The 22014-nt window shown below is 39.0% G+C and overlaps 1 protein-coding gene across 1 annotated transcript in view; it reads left to right on the top strand.

Annotated features, from left to right (window-relative positions):
• Positions 1-22014, top strand: part of CFAP95 (cilia and flagella associated protein 95) — an 86993-nt gene that overhangs the window by 19526 nt on the left and 45453 nt on the right. The window contains exons 2-4 of the mRNA XM_043486984.1: positions 5730-5838; positions 17399-17517; positions 18086-18154. Coding sequence (XP_043342919.1) covers positions 5730-5838; positions 17399-17517; positions 18086-18154 — 297 coding nt within the window. The remainder of the gene's footprint in view (positions 1-5729; positions 5839-17398; positions 17518-18085; positions 18155-22014) is intronic.

Here is a 22014-nt window from a genome sequence, read left to right as displayed (position 1 = left end):
AAGTGGCATTTTTGACATCAGGGTCATCACTCCAAGTTCCTTTTTATACAGTTGGCAGCTCTGATCCTGTCTTGTCAGCCCTTTGCTCGTTTGTAATTCTGTTCATATTCATACTGTTTTTCCCACAATAGGGTAGAGAAAACAAATTTCCTTTCTTGTAATTAAGGATGTCTTACATAAAGATTTCTCATATAAAAAAATAGCCACAGCTTAGCTCTGGGCTTGACAGAGCAGAAGCAAGGCTGATTGACAAAGAAGATTCTGGCCCTGCTAGCAGGAGGTCAGGAGGTCATAGAAGCGCCCCTTCCAGCAAGAATGTCAGTCTGTATCTACACACCTGACATCAAAAACTCAGCTCTTCCTTCAGTGAACAACACAATACCTGTATCAAGCTGCTTTAGCCTTGAACTGACTCCTGCTGTCAAATTCCTGTCTGGAGAAAAACGAACATCTGCAGATCCAGTCTGTAGACTAGACCAGGGCTGGTCAATAATGACCTTTATACTAATCCAAGGTGATGTGCAAACTATAAAGACAGTGTAGCAAGTTTTTCACATAGCTAAATTTATTCAATTTAAAGGATTTTAAGATTGATTTTACTTATCTTTGGTGTTGGAAGTCTTCTTATTAAAGGTGATGGATAGTTATTTTATTTTTAATGTTCCTGTTAAGAGAAAGTGTTCGCAATTTTATGTTGGTCTTACAAATTTGGGGGTAAAGTTTTGCTGCTCTGTGAAATCTGAGGTTTGGGGACCACTGACCTTATGGCAGAAAGTGAAGAAGAACTAAAGAGCCTCTTGACGAAAGTGAAAGAGGAGAGTGAAAAAGTTGACTTAGAACTCAACATTCAGAAAACTAAGATCATGGCATCTGGTCCCATGACTTCATGGCAAATAGATGGGGAAACAGTGGAAACTTTTGGAAACAGTGGAAAAAGTGACAGACTTTAGGGCTCCAAAATCACTGCAGATGGTGATTGCAGCCATGAAATTAAAAGGCGCTTGCTCCTTGGAAGAAAAGCTATGACCAACCTAGACAGCATATTAAAAAGCAGACACATTACTTTGCCCACAAAGTTCTGTCTAGTCAAAGCTATGGTTTTTCCAGTAGTCATGTATGGATGTGAGAGTTGGACTGAAGGCTGTGTGCTGAAGAATTGATGCTTTTGAATTGTGGTGTTGGAGAAGACTCTCGAGAGTCCCTTGGACTGCAAGAAGACCTAACCAGTCCATCTTAATGGAAATCAGTCCTGAATATTCATTGGAAGGACTATTGCTGAAGCTGAAACTCCAATACTTTGGCCACCCGATGCAAAGAACTGACTCATTGGAAAAGACCCTGATGCTGGGAAAGATTGAAGGCAAGAGGAGAAGGGGATGACAGAGGATGAAATGGCTGGATGGCATCACCAACTAAATGGACATGAGTTTGAGTAAACTCCGGAAGTTGGCGATAGACAGGGAGACCTGGCGTGCTGCAGTTCATGGGGTCTCAAAGAGTCGGACATGACTGAGTGACTGAACTGACTGATCTAAGAATCTGGTATACAGTCATCCTCTAGCTCTTCCTCAATCTTGGTACTTTTGACACTTTGAATAAGATAGTACTTTATTGTGGGGACTGTCCTGTGCACCATAGGATATTTAGTGGAGCATTGCTAGCCTCTTTCCACTAAATGCCAATAGCAAACCACTCCACCCAGATGCAACAACTAAAAATGTCTCAGGGTAGGTTGTAATGGTATAGGCGGGGACTATGATCAAAAAGTTTGAAAGTTACTGTTCTACAGACATTGTACATTTTATTTCATTATATTCATTATTTTCTTATAAAGAATTTTTATTGCAATAAATGAGAAGTCATGACAACCATAAATAAATTCAGGTAGCAGGCAAAATAAGGCAATATGAAGTATATGTATATGTATAGACATATATGTCTATGTATATAATACTTTGATTATGTGTATATATGTATTACAAAGATGCTATAAAGCTTAATTGATATTGACAAAGTATTTAAAAATCCCCAATGAAGCATGTTATAGATAGATATAATATTATTACCCATAATAACATTTGCATTTTTATGTCACTTTTCACTTGAGACTCTCATTCAATTGATTTGTGTCCTTAGTGTATGATTCCCAGTTCATCTTGGGGAAACTGAGGCACAAGTCAATATTCAACTGACATGATAAAATCAGGGAATAATTAGGCCTCCCATATCCTTTATAATACCCTAATCATTTTTACTGTTATATGTGGCAAATAAGCCCCTAAGTATACATTTAGTATTATAATAAGTATATTTTTACTGTTAATTTTACATTTTGCATATTTTATATTTTACATTTTTGAACACATATATTTATTTTTGCTGGGTTGGCAGCATCTAGGAAATAGGGGCAGGTCTTCAGCTGTGTGTTTCTCAGAACCTGCTGGCTCTGGGCACATCATTTGTGGGCAGCCAGCAGACTTTATGGAATGCCAATTGCATTATCTTAGTCCTCCAAAGTTTCATTATAGATTGATGTTTTAATGCTGGGCTTTTGATTGTTGTCTGAGATTGTGGTAAGAAAAGGAACATGTCTGTATTTTTGGTAATAATCTAGTTATAATACAACCTAAAATACATGGCGGGATAATCAAGGCTGCATTCTGACTTTCATGGACACTATCTTTGCCTTCATGGGTCCCGTCCTCCATTAAAAAAAACGTTTTAAATGATAGTTTATGATTGCTTTGGTATAAAGATGTATATTGTTCAAGCTTGGTTACATTCTTTTTTACTGATTTAAAAGTGATTAAAACACTTTTCTTAGCCCCTAAAAGTTTCACAGGCCCTGGACGCTGGGCCTGTGTGTGTGTGTGTGTGCTCAGTCACCCATTAATGTCCAACTCTCTGTGGCCCCAAGGACTGTAGCCCGCCAGGCTTCTCTTTCCATGGGGTTTTCCAGAGAAGAACACTGGAGTGGGTGGCCATTCCCTACTCCAGAGGATCTTCCCATCCCAGGGATCCTATAGTGCCTAAGAAAGAGATGGGCCCTGGAGATAATACATTGAAACATTACTTGGTGTTTTGGCCTTTCATTCCTGTGTTCCTAGGAAGGTATCCTGGTTTTATTGCCTCAGGGAAGAATGACCCAACAGGCAACAGAAGAGCCAAATTCTTGGCTTTGAGGTTCGAAACCTTAGGTCTTGGGATGGCACTGCAGATTTGGGAGAATAGATGAAGAGCTGGGGTGTTCTGTCCCTTAGTAGATGAAGAGTTCATGCACTGAAGATGAAAGAGGCCAGAGAAGCTGAGAATATGTGGATTTGTCTGGGATCCCAAACTTGGATTAAAACTTTGGAAATCCTAAAGTAGATGGCACCTATCACTGCCTAATCGTTTATTCCCAGGGTAATGTTTCCAGAGCTGTTGGTGTGTGGGGCTCTGATGCGTCTCCCAAGCCCAGTGTGGTGGGGCCAGGCAAACAATTCAGGGATGACATCTGGGTTTCTAGGAACCCTGGTTGGAGAGGGACACAAAAAGGTTTTTCGTGGTTCGGATAGTGGCACCCTTCTGGCAAAGTGCCAGTCAGTGTAGGCTGTGTGGCAGGACCAGAGCTCTGCATGGATCTGTAATGGAAGAACATTGGAGAATGAGGATGTTTCCACGGGTTCCAACAAGGAGATATGATGCCAATAAAGATGGATTCTTGGCATTGTGGTACCACACAAACTCTTTAGAGTTGGAAGAGAACCAGAATTGACCGAGATTAGGTTTTTTTCACCTGAAATTATGAGCACTTGGAAAAGAAATTAAGTACAATAATGCAAAAATTAAGTTACAAATTTTTTACCTCAGAATTTTTTGAAGCCAGATGAGTATTCACTATATGTAGGTTTATATGGGTTCTTTATATTATTTGCAGGACCTTCCACCTTTAATTTTTTTTCCTTTTAACTCTTCTAAAAATCTTAAAATGTACTGGTATAATTTCTGTCCTCATTTTACACATATGAAAATAAGGGCACAGAAAAGTTAAGTGACTTCCCCAAGGTCACACAGCTAGCACTTTGCTGAGCAATGACTCAAGCCCATGACCCCATTCACTCTACCACTCCTGTTTTGTGGGGTTTTTTTAAAATTAATTAATTTATTTTTGTCTGTGCTGGATCTTCACTGCTGTGCACGGGCTTTCGCTAGTTGCAGTGAGCCAAGACTACTCTTCAGCTGTGGCTCACAAGCTTCTCATCACGGGCTTCTCTTGTGGAGCATGAGCTCTAGAGTGCCGGGCTTCAATAGCTGTGGTGCACAGGCTCAGCTGCCCTGCAGCATGTGGGATCCTAGTTCCTAGACCTGGGATCAAACCCATGTCCTCTGTATCGGCAGGCAGATTCTTAACCACTGGACCACCAGGGAAGTCCCCAACTCCTGATTCTTAATGTCCAATATTCCCCTAAAGAACTTCAGTGAGAGGTTTCTCTCAGGCTCTCAAAAAATGGTATTGGTACCAAAATGCTCTTAGTGTTTTGCAGTTAATGCTCAGATGTGAGGAGGGCTGAGGGCTCATGCTGGAGCTCTGCTAACCTGCCCTGGGCTCCCTCTCTGCTGTGTTCTATGCAGAGCTCTGCTTCCATGAGTAGTGGTGGGGCGGTAAGGGTATAAGCTGAATGCAGTGCAGGGCCCCAGCGCCAATGCAGTGGGGTGAGGTGGGGTGGTCAGGTCCTAGGCTGGGTGCCCCACCCAGGTTAGTCAATGCTGTTCTGCTTCTACAGTCCTGTGCCCACACTTAACGACACTGTAGATTTTTCTTGTTTAATTGCCCACCCCTTTCCAGACTATGAGCAACCGAAGGCAGGAATTACACCACACTTTCTCCCCATTTGTATCTCCCGCACCTAACAGAATGCCTGGCATGTAATAGGTATTTAAAATATTTCCTGAATGAATGAGCAGATAGGTGGATGGATGGATAATAAGTTCCAGGGTACCTCCATGTCCCTCACATAGTCCTAGTTCCATATCTCTTGATAAAAAAGCAAACCTCTTTTGATGGGTGTTTGGGTTCAGTTTCCTTTATCTCACCTGAGAAAGCTTTGCGAAAATAGCTCCTTCTGTTGTGGGCCACTTCACCTCCTCTTTCCTTCCTTATCCCCAGACATTTCCTTTATTATTATTTTCAACCACTGTTTTAGTCAAAATGTTCAGAATACGTTTCCTCTTTCATCTACATGTTTTAAGAACTGTTATGTTTAACCGTTAACTTCCTTTACACCCTCTTTAGAAGCAGGGACCACAAGTTATAAATCCGTATGAGTAAATATTTTACTATCTCTTGTTTTGAAAAGAATTGTAATTAAAACTCATGGTAGAACAATTTCTAAAGTGGTAAGTTGCCTTTCTAAGATATTACCATGTCTTGTTTTAATTTTTACTTTCAGTAACTAATTTACATTATTAAATAAGATTCACTTCACTGGAGTCACTGAATAATCACTGTGTTGGAAAAGTATTGTTTTATATCATTAGTTTTATCACACATGCTAAATTGTTTTTAGGGAGTAGCCTCAGTATTACCTGAAAAGAGATGGGCAATATATGTCCCAAATCCAGTAAATTTATCATTAGAACAATGTCAGAAATGTAGTAAGCTTTCATTGCATTATTTTTAAAATATTTAAATGCAATACATGATGAATAAGCTTTGTCCTTTAACAGATTCTAATTTTCTTCTTAAGGCACCGTGACAGAGAAACTTATCCCAAAGATTATGATATAGAGGGTCCTGAAGAAGTGAAAAAACTATGTAATTCAACATATCGTCGACTTGGAACCAGTGAACCCCTAGTAAGTAGTAACCACTAATTTTTCTAAGCCCAAATCTTCCTCCTAGTGAAACATGAAAAAGTAGAGGAAGGAGCATTTTCTCAGGGCTCCTCTTAGTTGTGTTAGTTACTTAGGCACGTGGCTTAGCCCCTGTTTGCCTCAGTGACCTTACCTGTAAGGTGGGAGCACTTCATAAGGTTACTGGGTAAATAAAGCAAATAAAGTGCTTAACTCAGTGCCTGGTGCATAGCAAATGCTCAAGAAATTCTTACTGCTGTTGTGATACCTTGCTAGATGTCTCCTCTAAACTTCATCATCACCCTGTGAAGTAGGTATTATTATTGCTATTTTACAAGTGCAGAGGAACTCCTAGATGTTAAATGACTTACTCAAAGTCACCGAGCCAGGGAGTGAAAGAGTGAGAGTTTGAACCCATTTCTTTGATTTCATATCTTTTGTACTTAAGGTGACAGAGTTGTAAGTAATTTAAACATGCTATTATTTCCTATAACATTTGTACAACCAAGTTACTAAAGGAGGATTCGTTGCATAAGTACTTCCTGTTTGCATTGTTGTGGATGGATTACTCCATGGCTATTTAGGTGTTTTTTTTCCCCTTTCTTTCTTTAAAAGATAATTTTATTTATTTATTTATTGGCTGTGCTGGGTCTTTTTTTTCCTATTTTATTTTTAATTTATTTTTTTTATTGAAGGATAATTGCTTTACAGAATTTTTTCTGTTTTCTGTCAAACCTCAGCGTGAATCAGCCATAGAAATACATATGTCCCCTCCCTTTTGAACCTCTCTTCCATCTCCCTCCCCATCCCACCCCTCTAGGTTGATACAGAGCCCTGTTTGAGTTTCCTGAGCCATATAGCAAGTTTCCTGTTGGCTATCTATTTTACATGTGGTAATGTAAGTTTCCATGTTACTCTTTCCATACATCTCACCCTCTCCTCCCCTCTCCCCATGTCCATAAATCTATTCTCTATGTCTGTTTCTCAACTCCTGCTCTGTAAATAAATTCTTCAGAATCATTTTTCTAGATTCCGTATATGTGCGTTAGAATACAATATTTATCTTTCTCTTTCTGACTCACTTCACTCTGTATAATAGTTTCCAGGTTCATCGACCTCATCAGAACTGATTCAAATGCATTCCTTTTTATGGCTGAGTAATATTCCATTGTGTATATGTACCACAACTTCTTTATCCATTAATCTGTTGATGGGCATCTAGGTTGCCTCCATATTCTAGCTATTGTAAATAGTGCTACAATGAACAATGGGATACATGTGTCTTTTTCCACCCTGGTTTCCTTGGGTATATGCCTAGGAGTGGGGTTGCTGGGTCATATGGTGGTTTTATTCATAGTTTTTTAAGGAATTTCCGTACTGTCTTCCGTAGTGTCTGTATCAATTTACATTCCCACCAACAGTGCAAGAGCATTCCTTTTTCTCCACACCCTCTCCAGCATTTATTGTTTGTAGACTTTTTGATGATGGCCATTCTGACTGATGTGAGGTGATATCTCATTGTGGTTTTGATTTGCATTTCTCTAATAATGAGTGATGTTGAGCATCTTTTCATGTGTTTGTTAGCCATCTGTATGTCTTCTTTGGAGAAATGTCTGTTTAGGTCTTTTCCCCACTTTTTGACTGCAGTGTTTGTTTTTCTGGTATCGAGTTGTATAAGCTGCTTGTGTATTTTGGAAATTAATCCTTTGTCAGTTGTTTCATTTGCTATTATTTTCTCCCATTCTGAGGGTTGTCTTTTCACCTTGATTATAGTTTCCTTTGCTGTGCAAAAGCTTTTAAGTTTAATCAGGTCCCACTTGTTTACTTTTGTTTTTATTTACATTACTCTAGGAGGTGGGTCATAGAGGATCTTGCTTTGATTTATGTCATCGAGCATTCTGCCTATGTTTTCCTCTTAGAGTTTTATAGTTTCTGGTCTTACATTTAGGTCTTTAATCCATTTTGAGTTTATCTTTGTGTATGGTGTTAGGAAGTGTTCTAATTTAATTCTTTTACATGTAGCTGTCCAATTTTCCCAGCACCATTTATTGAAGAGGCTGTCTTTGCCCCATTGTATATTCATGCCTCCTTTGTCAAAAATAAGGTACACATAGGTGCATGGGTTTATTTCTGGGCTTTCTATTTTATTCCATTGGTCTATATTTCTGTTCTTGTGCCAGTACCACACTGTCTTGATGACTGTAATTTTGTAGTATAATCTGAAGTCAGGAAGATTGATTCCTGCAGCTCCATTCTTCTTTCTCAAACTATTTAGGTGTTTGCTCAATCAGTGTGAGGCAGGAACTCAACTCCCCATAGTCTCCCAAATTCTGTCCTACAGTGTCAAGAGATTTGGGACTAGTTGACTGCTCAGTTCAACTTCTTAGTTTGGCCTTGGGGCCTGAAGAGTTGGTAATTTCACAGACAGATGTGAATGTGTTGAGAAGTCTGGGTTTGGATCACATCCTGCCCCTCAAAGGCTGGGCTACTTTAAAAAAGGGTAAGCCTAGGAAGATCCATAATTCTACCATTGAGAATGCCTCTAGAAAATTCTCTGTTCTGCAAGATGATGGGAATAAATTAGCTTAGCCGAACCCATGCTGTTCCCCATTCCTTTTATAGTTATCATAGACAGAGACTAATAAACATAGCCTGAAAATGGGAGTTTATTATAAAGATGCAGCTGCCTGGATATTGAACAAGGACACTTACCGGAACCAAGGCAGCTCTCTCCCTCCCTCTCTTTTTCTCTCCCCTTCTCTCTCCCTCCATCTTTTTCCTCTCTATCTGATACACACACACTCTCAGCATCTCTGTTTCTCTCTGCTTTGTCCTCCTTTAGTCCCACAGCTTAAATCTCAGGGGTATTCTGCCAGTTTCCCCGATTTCCACCCTGCCCTCTTGCCTTTGCACCAGGCTGCCTAATTGGTCATTAGCCAGCACATGGATGGGGGCTCTTGAGTATAATGCCTAACTCAGAAAATAACCACCCCTTGCCACTTCTCCAAACCCAGCTCTCCCTTGCTTTCTTGAGCATGGTGAGAATGAACACAAGGTGTACAATGCAGGCATTGTCTGGCATACACTTAGCATCTGTGACCCTTAAACACATTTATTTTTGATTCCTAAATGAAAGTGCTCTTGGTCTCTAGATTGTGGGAGGAAGTGAGATGAAGTGAAATATAAGGAGTAGGAACCTCAAACATTCATTCCTTATATTCCATGCATTGTAGCAGTTAAATCTCGGGTTTCATAGAGAATGTATAAATGAAATAATATTTCCCTTCTTTATGACTTTCATTCATAGTCATTGAAACCTTGTCCTACCAGGTTTCCAGTGTGTGTTAGATAGGAATGTTACTGAATGAACTTGGATCCACTTCCCAATTATCTTTTCCCAACCTGCAGCAAAGCCAAAATTCAGTTTGAAAATAGAGACAGGATTTTGAAAAAGGTGTGCTATAAGTCTCATCTGCAAAACTAAGTTACAGATATGAGGCTCCGGTAATCTATCTAAAGCAGCAGAGCAGCAAGAAGGGAATTAACTACATATTCATCAGTGGTGGGACAAAGATAAGTGAGTAATCAGGCCCAGATGCGGCTTTGGGAGATGAGATATGGGCCATGTAGAAGAGAAAGATGACAGAGAGCCATTTTAGTGCCTGCCCGAGAGCACCTCATGTAGGAATGGGAGAGGGATTGACTGTATTCCCATGAGCTGAGCCAGGACATCTAAGTGCAGAGATTGGCATCCTGTATCATATAACACACCGTTGGATGTTCCCAGAAGGGATCTCAGCTTCTATTAGAACCCCGCAAGAAAATTTTGAACATCCTTCAGTGTCGGAGAGGGTCAGACACAGGCAAACCCAGAGAAAGCCAAACCAAGAGTACATGTCCACTTTTCCCACATTTGCTTCTCTCCTTCCTCATGTCTTCTCACCCTCATCTTAAACCCTCAAGGAGCAAGAAGGAGTTGGGGTTTAGGGAAGAATTCCAAGGGGGACAATTGGGAAGAAGTCAGCCGAAGTAGACCAGACTGAAACATGCTTCTTGAGAACCTTTCATTTTAAATGAAATTTTGGCTCATACATGGGACTGGGCATTTTACTTATTCAGTAAAACTGTTCTTGGGACAGAAGTAGCCAAAGGTTTTTATATTATCTCAGTGACCAGAAAAGTCCTAAAGTGTGTCCTATATTTCAGCAAAGAGCATAAAAATGAATTATCCCTTTCAAGTAACTATGGATGGACAGCAATGGAAGAAGAATAGATTTGTTTTCTGATTGTACCTACTTACAAGACCAACTTGTTCAATGAGCCATTTGCCCATTTGTATATAAAATAGAAGTCTATTCACATCATCCCTCTCCATCCCCTTCCCTTACTTTAATTTTCTTCATGGCACTTCAATGACTGGACATATTTAAGACTTGTTAGCTGTTATTTGTCTGTCTCTTCCTACTAGAATACAAGCTTTATGGGAGAACAGATGTTGGTCTTTTTTGTTCTCTGCTATATCTCCATTTCCTCTAATGGTGTCTGGCACATTGTGTGTGTGTGTGTGTGTGTGTGTGTATTAGTCGCTCAGTTATGTCTGAATCTTTGCAACCCATGGACTGTAGCCTGCCAGGCCATGGGATTCTCCAGGCAAGAATAGTGGAATGGGTTGCCATTCCCTTCTCCAGGGCTGGCACATAGTGGGTACACAATAAATATTTATGGAAAGAAGAAAGAAAGGAAGACTATATTCCACAAACATGTATTAAGTTCCTATTATTTTGTTAAGTGCTGGGATAAGAAATGTTGTGCCAAGTTATCATGATGAATGCTAGGGTTAGAAACATAATTCAAAGCAAGGTCACTGTACATCAGGAACTCACAGACTTTTGGGGGGTAGTGGGTGCATGCAACCACAGTGGTGGTATGTATGATGGATAATATGACAGGAAGAAGGTCAGGATGCTGTGCAGAGCACTTGAACTGAAATAAGTTGAGGAGAGGGTCAAGGATGGCTTCCTAGGGAATTCTCTAGTGGTCCAGTGGTTCGGACTCAGTGATTTCACTGCCAAGGAACCTGGATTCACTCCCTGGTTGGGACACTAAGATCTCGCAAGCTGTGTGGTGGTGTGGCCAAAGAAAAATATGGCTTCCCAGTAGAGGTGACCACCTGAAGCTCCTGAGCTGAATGTTTAAAGGAATTATCTGTTGGTGGAATCTGGAAAGATACTACCCAAGTTTCAGTGGTAGCATAGTCAAATTCCTACCCCAATGACCCCTCTGGCTTCAGGAAGCTGAATGGAGCCATGGGTTCATAGGGGAGCAGTCATTCAAGCCACTGGAATTTCTGATTGTGTTAATAGTAGTCTAAATGATTATGGGAAGTAGTATTTTAAATTACAATAGTTTGTGTTATTTTATTTGGACTTCATTGAGGTATTACTTAGCTATAACAGAGTGAGTTCCATGCAAAGTAAATGATCAAGAGTACATCTATCATTGTTTCTTCATTTGTTAAGTCCCTCACCCAAGGACCTCATGTCAGATTATGATCCCCTGTCACAATCACTTATGTAAGACCACTTCTAAGGAAGTGTTGCGCATTGAATCCCATAAACTCAGAGGGATTAGATACAGAGTAAATTTGATGTTGTGTCACAGAAGATGAGAAATGTCAGAAAGGAACAAACAGAAACTTGAGTAATTTTATCAAGCAGATTTTTCTTATACAGCTAATGGATCAATGCCAAGGCATTTTTGGAACAGGATAACACTGATGAGCAAATTAGGGTAATATTAGCTTAGTATTAACAACATCACAGTCATTTTGGACTTAAAATGGCAAATAAATGAATAGTACAAAAGTGTGCTAACATTCATTTTATGAACAGATGAATACTAAGTAGGTCTCAAATACGAGCTGTTTTGGTGGATGAAAATACAACATTTAAAAATTAAAGACCCTAAAAGGGGTATAATTATAATGGATTTGAGAAATTAAATTGTCATTTACTTAATTGGTTCAGGTATTTTCTCTTTCTTTGATTGACATAGTAGAATAGTATTTTGAGTACTACAGTCTTATAGATGCTTGCTGCATTCAGATCTAAGTACTACCCGAAAAATGCGTTATGGATCAAATCTTTATAAATGGAATAATTTTAAATGTCAGTGAAAGAGAACCACTTAAACCAGGGAAAAGGAAGATGTTTGGAGATAGTGGACTGTTGAGTCAGGGCCCTCTCTTGCTTTCTGTCTCCATAATCTCTGAATTTGAAGTTGATGCGACAGGTTCCAGCATGCTCTCCTGGATTTTGGCTTTTCCTATGTCAGTACAATTGCATCTGACTTTCCTGTTTCAGGAATTCTGTGTAAGTTTTGGCCAACTTGCGAGTACTTTCCTTGTCTTATGCTTCAGCTATAGGCTTTGGAATTCTATCAAGTATCATTTCTTGGCCCTTGGAACGTGAATGAAAGGAGGTATCTGCCATTTTGATCCTATTACTCTCCTTTGCAACTCTTTTTCTGTGTCAATAGTCATGCCACATGGCTTCCCAGGTGGGTCAGTGGTAAAGAATCTCCCTGCCAGTGCAGGCGGCCCAAGAGATGTGGGTTTGATCCTTGGGTAGGGAAGATCCCCTGGAGTAGGAAGTGGCAACCCGCTCTTTAGGTATTCTTACCTAAAAAGTTCCATGGACAGAGGAGCCTTGTGGACTGCAGCCTATGGGGCCTGCAAATGTCAGACACGACTGCGCGATTGAGCACAGTCATGCTCTAATTTAACTTTCAGAGAAACTAGCTTTTAATATTTCCTGTGTGTCAATTTGCTTGTGTGCGTGTGTACTAAGTCACTTCAGTTCTTCAGTGTGAGTTAGAGGAGCATGCTTTCAGGGAACCCTATAAGGAACCCAAAAAGAAATGCCTGTTGGGCATCATTTAAAGTGAATCTTGCTGAGAGAGATTCTCCAGCGGGTAAGTTTTCCTCAGCATAAATAGGCTGGTTACATTCAAATGTGAAACTTGAGGGGAAGTCCTAAGTGACCTACTCTTTTCCTGTACCCATTACCCAGATTATACACCTACTGCTGCTGCTGCTGCTGCTAAGTCACTTCAGTCGTGTCTGACTCTGTGCGACCCCATAGACGGCAGCCCACCAGGCTCCCCCGTCCCTGGGATTCTCCAGGCAAGAACACTGGAGTGGGTTGCCATTTCCTTCTCCAATGCATGAAAGTGAGAAGTGAAAGGGAAGTCGCTCAGTCGTGTCGACTCTTAGCGACCCCATGGACTGCAGCCCACCAGGCTCCTCCATCCATGGGATTTTCCAGGCAAGAGCCCTGGAGTGAGGTGCCATTGCCTTCTCCATACACCTACTGGCTTTTCTTAAATGTAGCCATACAGAAGAATTCATTTCGGAAGATTAGAGATAGAGACTTAAAAAATTGATGCTCAGGAAAATGGGGAATAAGAATGATATTATGAAGTGTACTTCCTGTATACATATTAGATATTTTTTATATTACCGTTTTACTCAAGCTAGATTTTATTATGCAAATTAAATGGAAATTTTAGTGATTATCCTGTAAGCTTGTGCTATGTTAATTGCACATATCAAATTGCCAATCTCCAGTTTGTGATACATATATATAAAGCCCAAGAGACTTTTAAACACATGGAAGTGTTTTTATAAATTATCCACCCTTATGTCAGGTTATGAACATTTCTAGACCAAAGTGATTTTTCAGATTACGATGGTGTAGGATTAGGTTTGCCTACACACAACAGAGACCAAAAATCAACAGTGACTGTTCACATAAGGTTTTGTTCTTGTATATAAAAAGTCGATGGCACTGAGCAGCCCCCGGCGTTGAGCCGTGGGTGTAAGGGCCTGGGGTTGGGTCTGCTGTGCCCCACCCTCAGTACAGAGCAGGGACGGTGGGTGGGTGTTTCTGTGGGGTCACGTTGGTGTGCAGCCGAGGAACTTAAATATGTGGCCTTGGTTCAGAAACCTAACAGATTGCCAGACGAAAGGAAACACTTGAAGTAAGAAGCTTCCTGTAAAGCTTCATAGGTAGAGTTTATATTTATAGCACCAATGTACATTTTGAAACCTTCTTTCAGGTGTAGGAGTAAAAGGGGAAGAAAGGAGGGGTGGGTGAAGGGGTAGATGAAAGCTTTAATTTGAAAAGAAAGTTCAACAAAAGGAAATTATTTTTATTAGATATGTTTTATTTGGGTATTTTGGGACCATGTTATTAGATTAATTGTTAAGCTGCAGTCGAATTGTGGAAGTGAGAGTTTTGGTAAGTATGGACCGCATTGTGAATCACTTGCCAGTTGTACTTTATGGAGCTTATTTTATGATTTAAAAGACTGTATTGTATATAGGAGGTATGTTATCTTCTCCTTATTTGTATGTTTACTATATACTTTGATATTTGAAATGTTATGTACTGGAAAGGCCACTTATATTTCTAGAAAAGATTGGATTTTATGCAACCTTTTTTCCTTGAATTAATAGCAATAAAAAAAATGAAAAATGAAAAAAAAGTCTAGAGGATAACAAGCCAGGAGTGATATGAAAGTTTGATAAATTGTCAGACACCTACTGCTTCTTGCTTTCTGCTCTGCCATCCCTTACAAAAGGCCCAATATGGCTGCTGGAAATTGGTCATTATGTCCACATTCCATACCACAGAAAGAGAAACAGAAGCTGAAGGTTGTATATATTAATTCCATTATGCCCTATTGTCCAGAACCAGTCACTGGTCATTTCTAATTATAAGGGAGGCTAGAAATGTAGTCTGAAACCTCATGGGCCCAACTAAAATTTGAGAGTTCTATTATTGATGAATAACAGAAAGGGAAGTCTAATATTGGAGGATACTATTTACCTCTGATATGGGAGACACAGAGGATAAGTGTGGGCTCTGCTGACAGATTGCTTCTCATTGATTGTTGGCTCCACCACCTACTAGGTTGTAACTTCGGTCAACAGTTTACAATTTTCTGTTTCTTTATTTCTTTGGGTATAAAGTGGGAATAGAGTTTTCATGAGCATTTAATGTGAAGACATTTAGAATGGTGTCTGGTCAATGTGGTATTGTTATTGCCATTATTCCATGGTTTATTGCAACTCACTAAGCTACAGCCAGTATAGTCTCTGGGTTTTATTTACTATTATAACTCTAGAACTTAGTAGGATGCCTGGCATTTCACAGATACGGACGGATGGATGAATGACTGAATGAGTCAGACTGCTTGTTTTAAATTGTGGAACTTCTTTTCTCTCTGGTTTACATGAGCATTACTTAATCCCTTTCAACCTCAGTTTTCCCCTCCTTAAAAAGAAGATAAAATAAGCCAAGAGTCCTTCCTTTCTCCCTCCAGATCTACTCTCCACCCTTCTCAACCCTGCTATGTACCAAGGGGGCTGACCTTTATGGATTATGTCAGTGAGTCCTTTTGCCCTCTGGCTTCCTGTGAATTGCCAGGAATTGGCCTGTGGAAGGCGCTGACATCAGTGGATGGAGAGCTGGCTTGGACATTTCTTTGCTTTCCTCCTGAGAGGCCATTTTGGCAGTGGCTGTCTTCTATGGATTAAATGATCGTGTCCCTCTCAAACTCAAGTGTTGAAATTCTAACTCCCAGTGTGATGCAATTAAGAGATGGGGCATATGGGAGGTGTTTAGTTCATGAAAGTGGAGTCCTCATGAATGAGATTAATACCCTAATAATAGAGACACCAAAGAGCTCTTTCCCACTTCTGCCATTGTGAAGACTGTGAAAAGAGGGCTGTCTATCAACTAGAAAGTAGACTCACCAGTCACTGCTAGTGCCTTGATCTTGGCCTTCTCATCCTTCAGAATTCTAAGAAATAATTTCCTATTGTGTGTAAGTCCCTCAGTCTATGATATTTGTAACAACGGCCTGAGCAGACTAAAACACTGTGTCTGTTCTGAAAGCCACAACTACCAAGTGACCCTCTCTTTCCAGCTGTACATCTGGGTCCCATAACTGCCCCACCCTGTGGCTCACCAGTATTGCTGTCGTCAGGGTGCTTCATCATTGTTTGCTGGTCTTCTGAATTCTGGCCACACTTTAATAAGGAGATTCCTATTAAACTTTCTTCAATTCCCCCATATGATTTTTCTTTTCCTTCTGCCACCATAATTAATACATAACACTCAGGGTTGCTTTAAGTTTTTAGAGGGCTAATGTATATAAAATGCTTAATATGGTGTCTGATACAGAATAAGCAGTCAATAAACTTAAGAGCCACTAATGCTATTATCTGTTTCTTTTTACTATTCATTGTTTCAATTTGCCAGTACCTTTGTTTTATATAATTTTCAATGGTGTTGATTAATTTATTGAAATATTTACTGTCAAAAATGATTAGAGCATATCTAAGATTAATTGTTGGGCCAAACTTACACCTTAAAAACAAAATGATACCTAGTAATTTTTTCCCTAAAAGATAATGCTTTATTTTTCATTAGAGTGTAAAATATGGAGCCCAATACAGAGTCCTCTGCTGTTTATTTGTGAAACTTGGAATCTCTGAGGAAGAGTAGTTGAGTTACAAGTGTAAGAGTCAGAGCTGGGAAATTAGGTTGGGAAGCTGGTGATTCAGGAGGTTGAGGGGACAGAAATCATAGAAGTCATGGAGTAGACCAAGGAACCAGGATCAGAGACTACAGTTAAAATTGCTTTGAATTGGATGGGTTCTTAGTTTTACAGAGCCTCTTTAATCTTCACAAAAATGGACCAAAGGAATTTGACTGTAGCTCTAGGATACTCTTGCAGTTGAAGTCTCCAGATTTCTAAACAGTACTTTCTCTCTCTCTCTCTTTTTTTTTTTTTTGAACAAAATCTAGTGGAATTGATGTGATCTAGGGCTTCATAGGATATCTTAGGGAAGCTTGTCTTCAGATTTGTGGCAAGTAATTGGTTCTTCTGGTGGTAGTGAGTTCTGAATCTCTGCTGTGAATCTCCATATTTGTGCTCTTCTAGAGTTTTGAATGGGAAAAACACTGAATCTTCAGCATACATTTTAATTCCTAAGATCCTCTAGACATTACCCATGATGCTTCTGCAATTGATTTGAGTATATCCTATAATTATCAGGTTTTTCTCATAGTAATAATTGTTTGATAATTCATTGAATTATCCTCTGTGATAGAAAATGGATAACAATGGTAATGATGGTATCTAAAGTCGTGTGTGATTTACAAAGTGATTGCTACATTTTCTTATTTAAAGAAGTTAAAATATACTAATCTTGAGAAGGAAATAGAAAGCAAATAAGAGTTAGTATTTAGTTGAATGAAGTACTTTCCATTTCACGGAAACAACCAATCTGATTTTTGTTCCAACAAAACATAGTAAGGAATTGCCATTTTCACATATTTATGATGAAATCATTGACTGCTATGGGCCATTTATTTTTTAATATGAATAGTCAACAATTAAAATCAGAATGTACTTCAACAGAAATATATTTTAGTAACTGAGAATTTTTAACTATTTATTTTCTTTATATGTGATTTTTTATTTTTTCCAGATTTGGATATCAGAAACATGTGAAAAAATGGCACAAGTTTGTTTAAACACGAAACTGCCCAAAATAAAGAGCAAGGCTTTATTGAATGAGGAAACTGTGAACTCTGGAATTATTGAAAGGTATGCTTAATATAGCCCTTTCCTTAGAACAGGCTTCTGCAGGAAAGGGCTTATAAATAAGCAGTGAAGGAGGTAGGTTGGCCCCAGCTACACATTATTGGGCTACAGCAAGCACGGACACCACATCTCAAGCTGCCATGCTTTCTGTTCATGCTGCTCCCTCTGTCTGGAATTCTCTTTCCCTTGGTTGTTTGCCAGCCAACTCTGCACATTATAGGTCCAATTAAAGGTCTTTTTCCCTTCATGTGTTTTTTTCTGGTGATAGTTCTGACTACCTAGGTTTGAACCCCATTTCTACAATTTACTGCTAAAAGTTAGTGCCTTTCTGTGGAAATGCATGACATAGACTTCCTCTTGTATTGTAGTTGTTGGACAGAAATGCTGAAATTTTCCATTTACTTGTTGAGACATTTTATTAATATTTTGTAAAGTTCATTAAACTTGCAAACATGGAAATCTTTTAAAAATTTATAATAAAAATTCAGCTCCCAAATTAGTTTTGTTTGGCTTTGAAAGTTTGTGAATGTCAGTTTGACATGTTTTCTAAAAGTTGTTATCTTGTTTCCAGGGATACTGGATTGCCTGCCACAGGTTTTGGAGCTCTCTTTACTAGACACCCAACAGATTGGCGCAAAATGTTCGTAATCCCTAAACTGCTGCAGATTGCACAAAATGTTTCTTAATGGTTCAGAAGGTTTGTTTGCAGGGGTGAAGGAATTAGTGGTGAATAAAAGTCAACAAACTGTCCTTTATGTGGTATTTTACAGGTTTCCTTCCTTTCTTAAAAAAAATGGTGTTTTTTTCCAATTTATTAATACCATCAGACTGTTAGAAGAAAAGTAGGTTGTCATTTAAAAAATATGAATAGTGATATATGTGTTTGTGTGCATGTGTATACACAAAAATTAGCATGAGACTTCTTTCCTTTAACAAGCTTTTCCCATCAATATGCAAGCAATAATAATAACAATAATACACTATTCAATACCCAATATTTGTAGATTCTATATTTGTAAATTCTCTTACTGCTAAAACTGATTTATAACCCCCAAGTCAATACTAAGGGTGCTGTTGCAGATAATAATGGATATGCATAAAGACAGTAATGGTGGCAAAAAATTTGAGCTACCCAAAGCACACATTCTCTGCTGAGGTGGAACAAGGTGAGACTACCTTCTTGTTTCAGTTTTCAGAGTGTATGCAAGTGTCCTTTTCACAATCATGTATTTTTTGCATTTTTTTGGGTGATTTTTTAGTGATTTTGCTGTTTGAAATGGTTTCTGAGTGTAGTGCTGAAATGTTATTTAGTGTTCCTAAGGGCAAGAAGACTATGATATGATTTATGCAGAAAATAGATAAACTTCCTTCAGGCATGAGTTACAGTACTGCTGGCCATAGTCAAAGTTAATGCATAAACTATATATTGAATAGAATGTCTTTAAACAGAAACACACATGAAACCAAAATATGTGTTAATTTGCTGATGAAAATGTAACCAGAGCTTGAAGGAACCTAACCCTGTATTTCTCCTAATACGTTCAAGATGTTCTAATTCAGTGTTCACAATGACTTTCCAGAACATTACTGTGAATAGTGAGAATTAACGGTATAGGAAGAAACTACTACTGTTTTTAACTAATAAAAGAAATTGCTTTTGGAGACAACATGATATGTCACTACAGAAAAAATATTTCTTTTCTACTCATCTTTCTAAAGAAGACAAACTTTCATAATTGCTATAATGATATATATATATATATATAAGTGATGAAATATAGGTAATTATAAGCATGAAAAAATTCTAAGTGTTGGATCGTGTATTATGAAGATATGAGTATATATCATCAGTGGCAATTTAGTTGTTTGTGCTTCCTTTGAGAACTTGTCTGGCTTTAGAGCTAACCTACTTTGCAGAGTGTGCTTAGAGTGGTAGTGGAAAGTGCTGTAAGCTGACCCTGAGTTGTCTCCTACAACTCCAAGTAGAGAAAATATTCTCCGACATATAGGAACTAGGCAGTATATCTTGAGGAGAAAGAAATGCCAGGGAAAATAAGTGCAGTTAAGCCCAGAGAAGTACAGCAGAGGCACTCAACTCATATCTCCTACACTCACAGTGAAGACACCGGCTGAGCCTCCCTTTTCAGTGGACCATTTATAGAGTCATCAAAAGCAGAGGCAACTGATCATCTTATTAATAATACAGCTGAATTCCTGGTCTTAAAAATATCATGACACATCTAAAGAACAAAAGCATCATGAAAAATGAAAAGACGTAGTCAACTTCTACCAGATGAAATAGACCTGATGGAACGAATATAATAGGAATTGAAAACCAATGGAACAGAAATATAAAGCTTTATTACTTAGGGAAATAAAGAAAATGGTTGCAAATATAAGGCAAAATAATAAAAATCAGGTTGACCTTAGTTTCCCAACAGCAACACTGGATGCAAGAGCATAATATTAAAGTATTGAAGGAAAAGAATTTTGAACCCATAATTATTTAAATGTGCAAGTCAAGTAAAGATCCTTTCAGGTATACAAGGACTAGTTTCAGACTTACTGTCCTGCCATGAATAATGATAGAACTGGGCAAAATATTAATATGTTATGCAACTGTTGTCAAGGATTGACTAGCAACCAGTGGGGTTCTGTGCTCCTGAAGATGAGAACTGAGGATCACTTAGTCACTGAGGTCACTTTTCCTGGCTATAGTGCAGGGAGGTGAGCCCAAGTGTAGAGCAGTGTTATTGTTGAGCTGGGGGTGGGGAATAGGAATTTAGAGTTTCTGATGTAATTGGAATTTGTAGGACAGACTATTGGACAGAAGGAAGTTGTGTTTGGAGGTAGGAACAGAAGTCTGCATGGAATTTCCCTCAGGTTGTTAGTCAATTGTTTGGCTCTGCATACACTATCAAAATAGTACATACTCCTGCTTTTAAAAAATCAAATGGAACTGTCTATAGTATTTTCTGAAATTTCACAATGCTGCCCCTTCCTGCATGGTAGTATTGTGTAGTGAACTTCAGGGCTACATTACCTACTTTCAAATCCTGGCTCTGCCACTTACTAGCTGTGTGAACTTGGGCTAGTAATAGTTGCTTAACCATTTTGTACCTTGGTTTCTTTATCTGTAAAATGGGGCTAGAGTTATAGAGTTGTGATGACTAAGTAGGTTAAAACGTATGAAACAGAACAGTAATTTGTGCATATATGTTAAATGCTAAGCAGATCTGCTGGTCCAGCCACTTGGCAAATACTTTTGGTCAAGAAACTCCTGTCTTTCAGTTCAGGAAAATATTCTTCATTTATTTCACTGATGATTTATACCTTCCATTTTCTCTGTTCTCACTTTTGGAAATACCTTATTTAGATGTTGGTTTGCCTGGCCTGGTCTTCTAACTTTCTTGTCTTCTCTCTATTTCATATTTGTCTTTACTGTCTACTTTACTCTCTGTGTCTTCAACCCTACTATTGAATTCTCTTTTTGTTTTCTGAATCCTTCTGTTTTTATAGAATTCTTTTTTTGTTTGTTTGTTTCATGACTGAAATATATATTTGGGGATGTTACTAATAGTTAGTTTTACTAAATTTTTATCCATGCATATTATCTGTTTTCTCTAAGATGCTTTTTATTAGTTTGCCTTTTGTTTGTTTGGTATCTATCTTCCATTCTAGAAGCTTCCCTTAGATGTTTGGTAATTACTCCTTGGTTCTCTGCTCACGGGCTTCCCTGGTGGTTCACCTGGTAAAGAGTGTGCCTGCAATGTGGGAGACCTGGGTTCGATCCCTGGGCTGGGAAGATCCCCTGGAGGAGGGCATGGTAACCCACTCCAGTATTCTTGCCTGGAGAATCCCTGTGGACAGAGGAGCTTGGTGGGCTACAGTCCATGGTGTTGCAAAGAGTTGGACATGACTGAGCGACTAAGTATTCCTGCTCATAATTAAGAGATGAGGCTCAGAGCCTCTGTGTGAGGATTATTTATTTGGAGCTTCACTAGAGGGATCTAAGTGTGTCTTTTTTTTTTTTTTTTTTTTTTGCAGAAGCCCTGGTATCAGTATTTTAGTCTTTCCTTATGGGCTGGTCACATTCCCCAGAGGAAGTTCCCCAAATTGCCCATCTGAGGAGCAAAGGGCTAGTATCTGTGGTGTTGGAGTGAACAGGGCAATTGGCTTGGACATCCATGTTAATCCTTCCTTGTGTATGGTCACTGAACTATGTTGTTGGTCAAGGACTTTCTGTTTTACCCTTTCAAGTGAATAAATTTCTAGCTTCCTGCTGAAGTAAGGGAGTAAGGAAGGGGCAGTTATTCAGCAATGGGGTGTGGGGGAGGATCCTGCCTGGAGTTTATATGCTTCTCAAATAGCTCTGCCCCAATCTTCCTTTGCTGCTTGAGGATTTGTTCAGCTTTCTGCTAAGTCAGAGTCCACTTGTCCATCTTCTCTTGAGCTTTCAAAGTTCATTTCTCGTATTCCTTTTTCTGTCCTTCTTGTTCT

The sequence above is a fragment of the Cervus canadensis genome, chromosome 14 (genome assembly GCF_019320065.1).
Source record: "Cervus canadensis isolate Bull #8, Minnesota chromosome 14, ASM1932006v1, whole genome shotgun sequence".
In the NCBI taxonomy this organism is placed as follows: Eukaryota; Metazoa; Chordata; class Mammalia; order Artiodactyla; family Cervidae; genus Cervus; species Cervus canadensis.
Note: the sequence above shows the minus strand (reverse complement) of the source record. Positions and strands in the feature narration are given on the sequence as shown.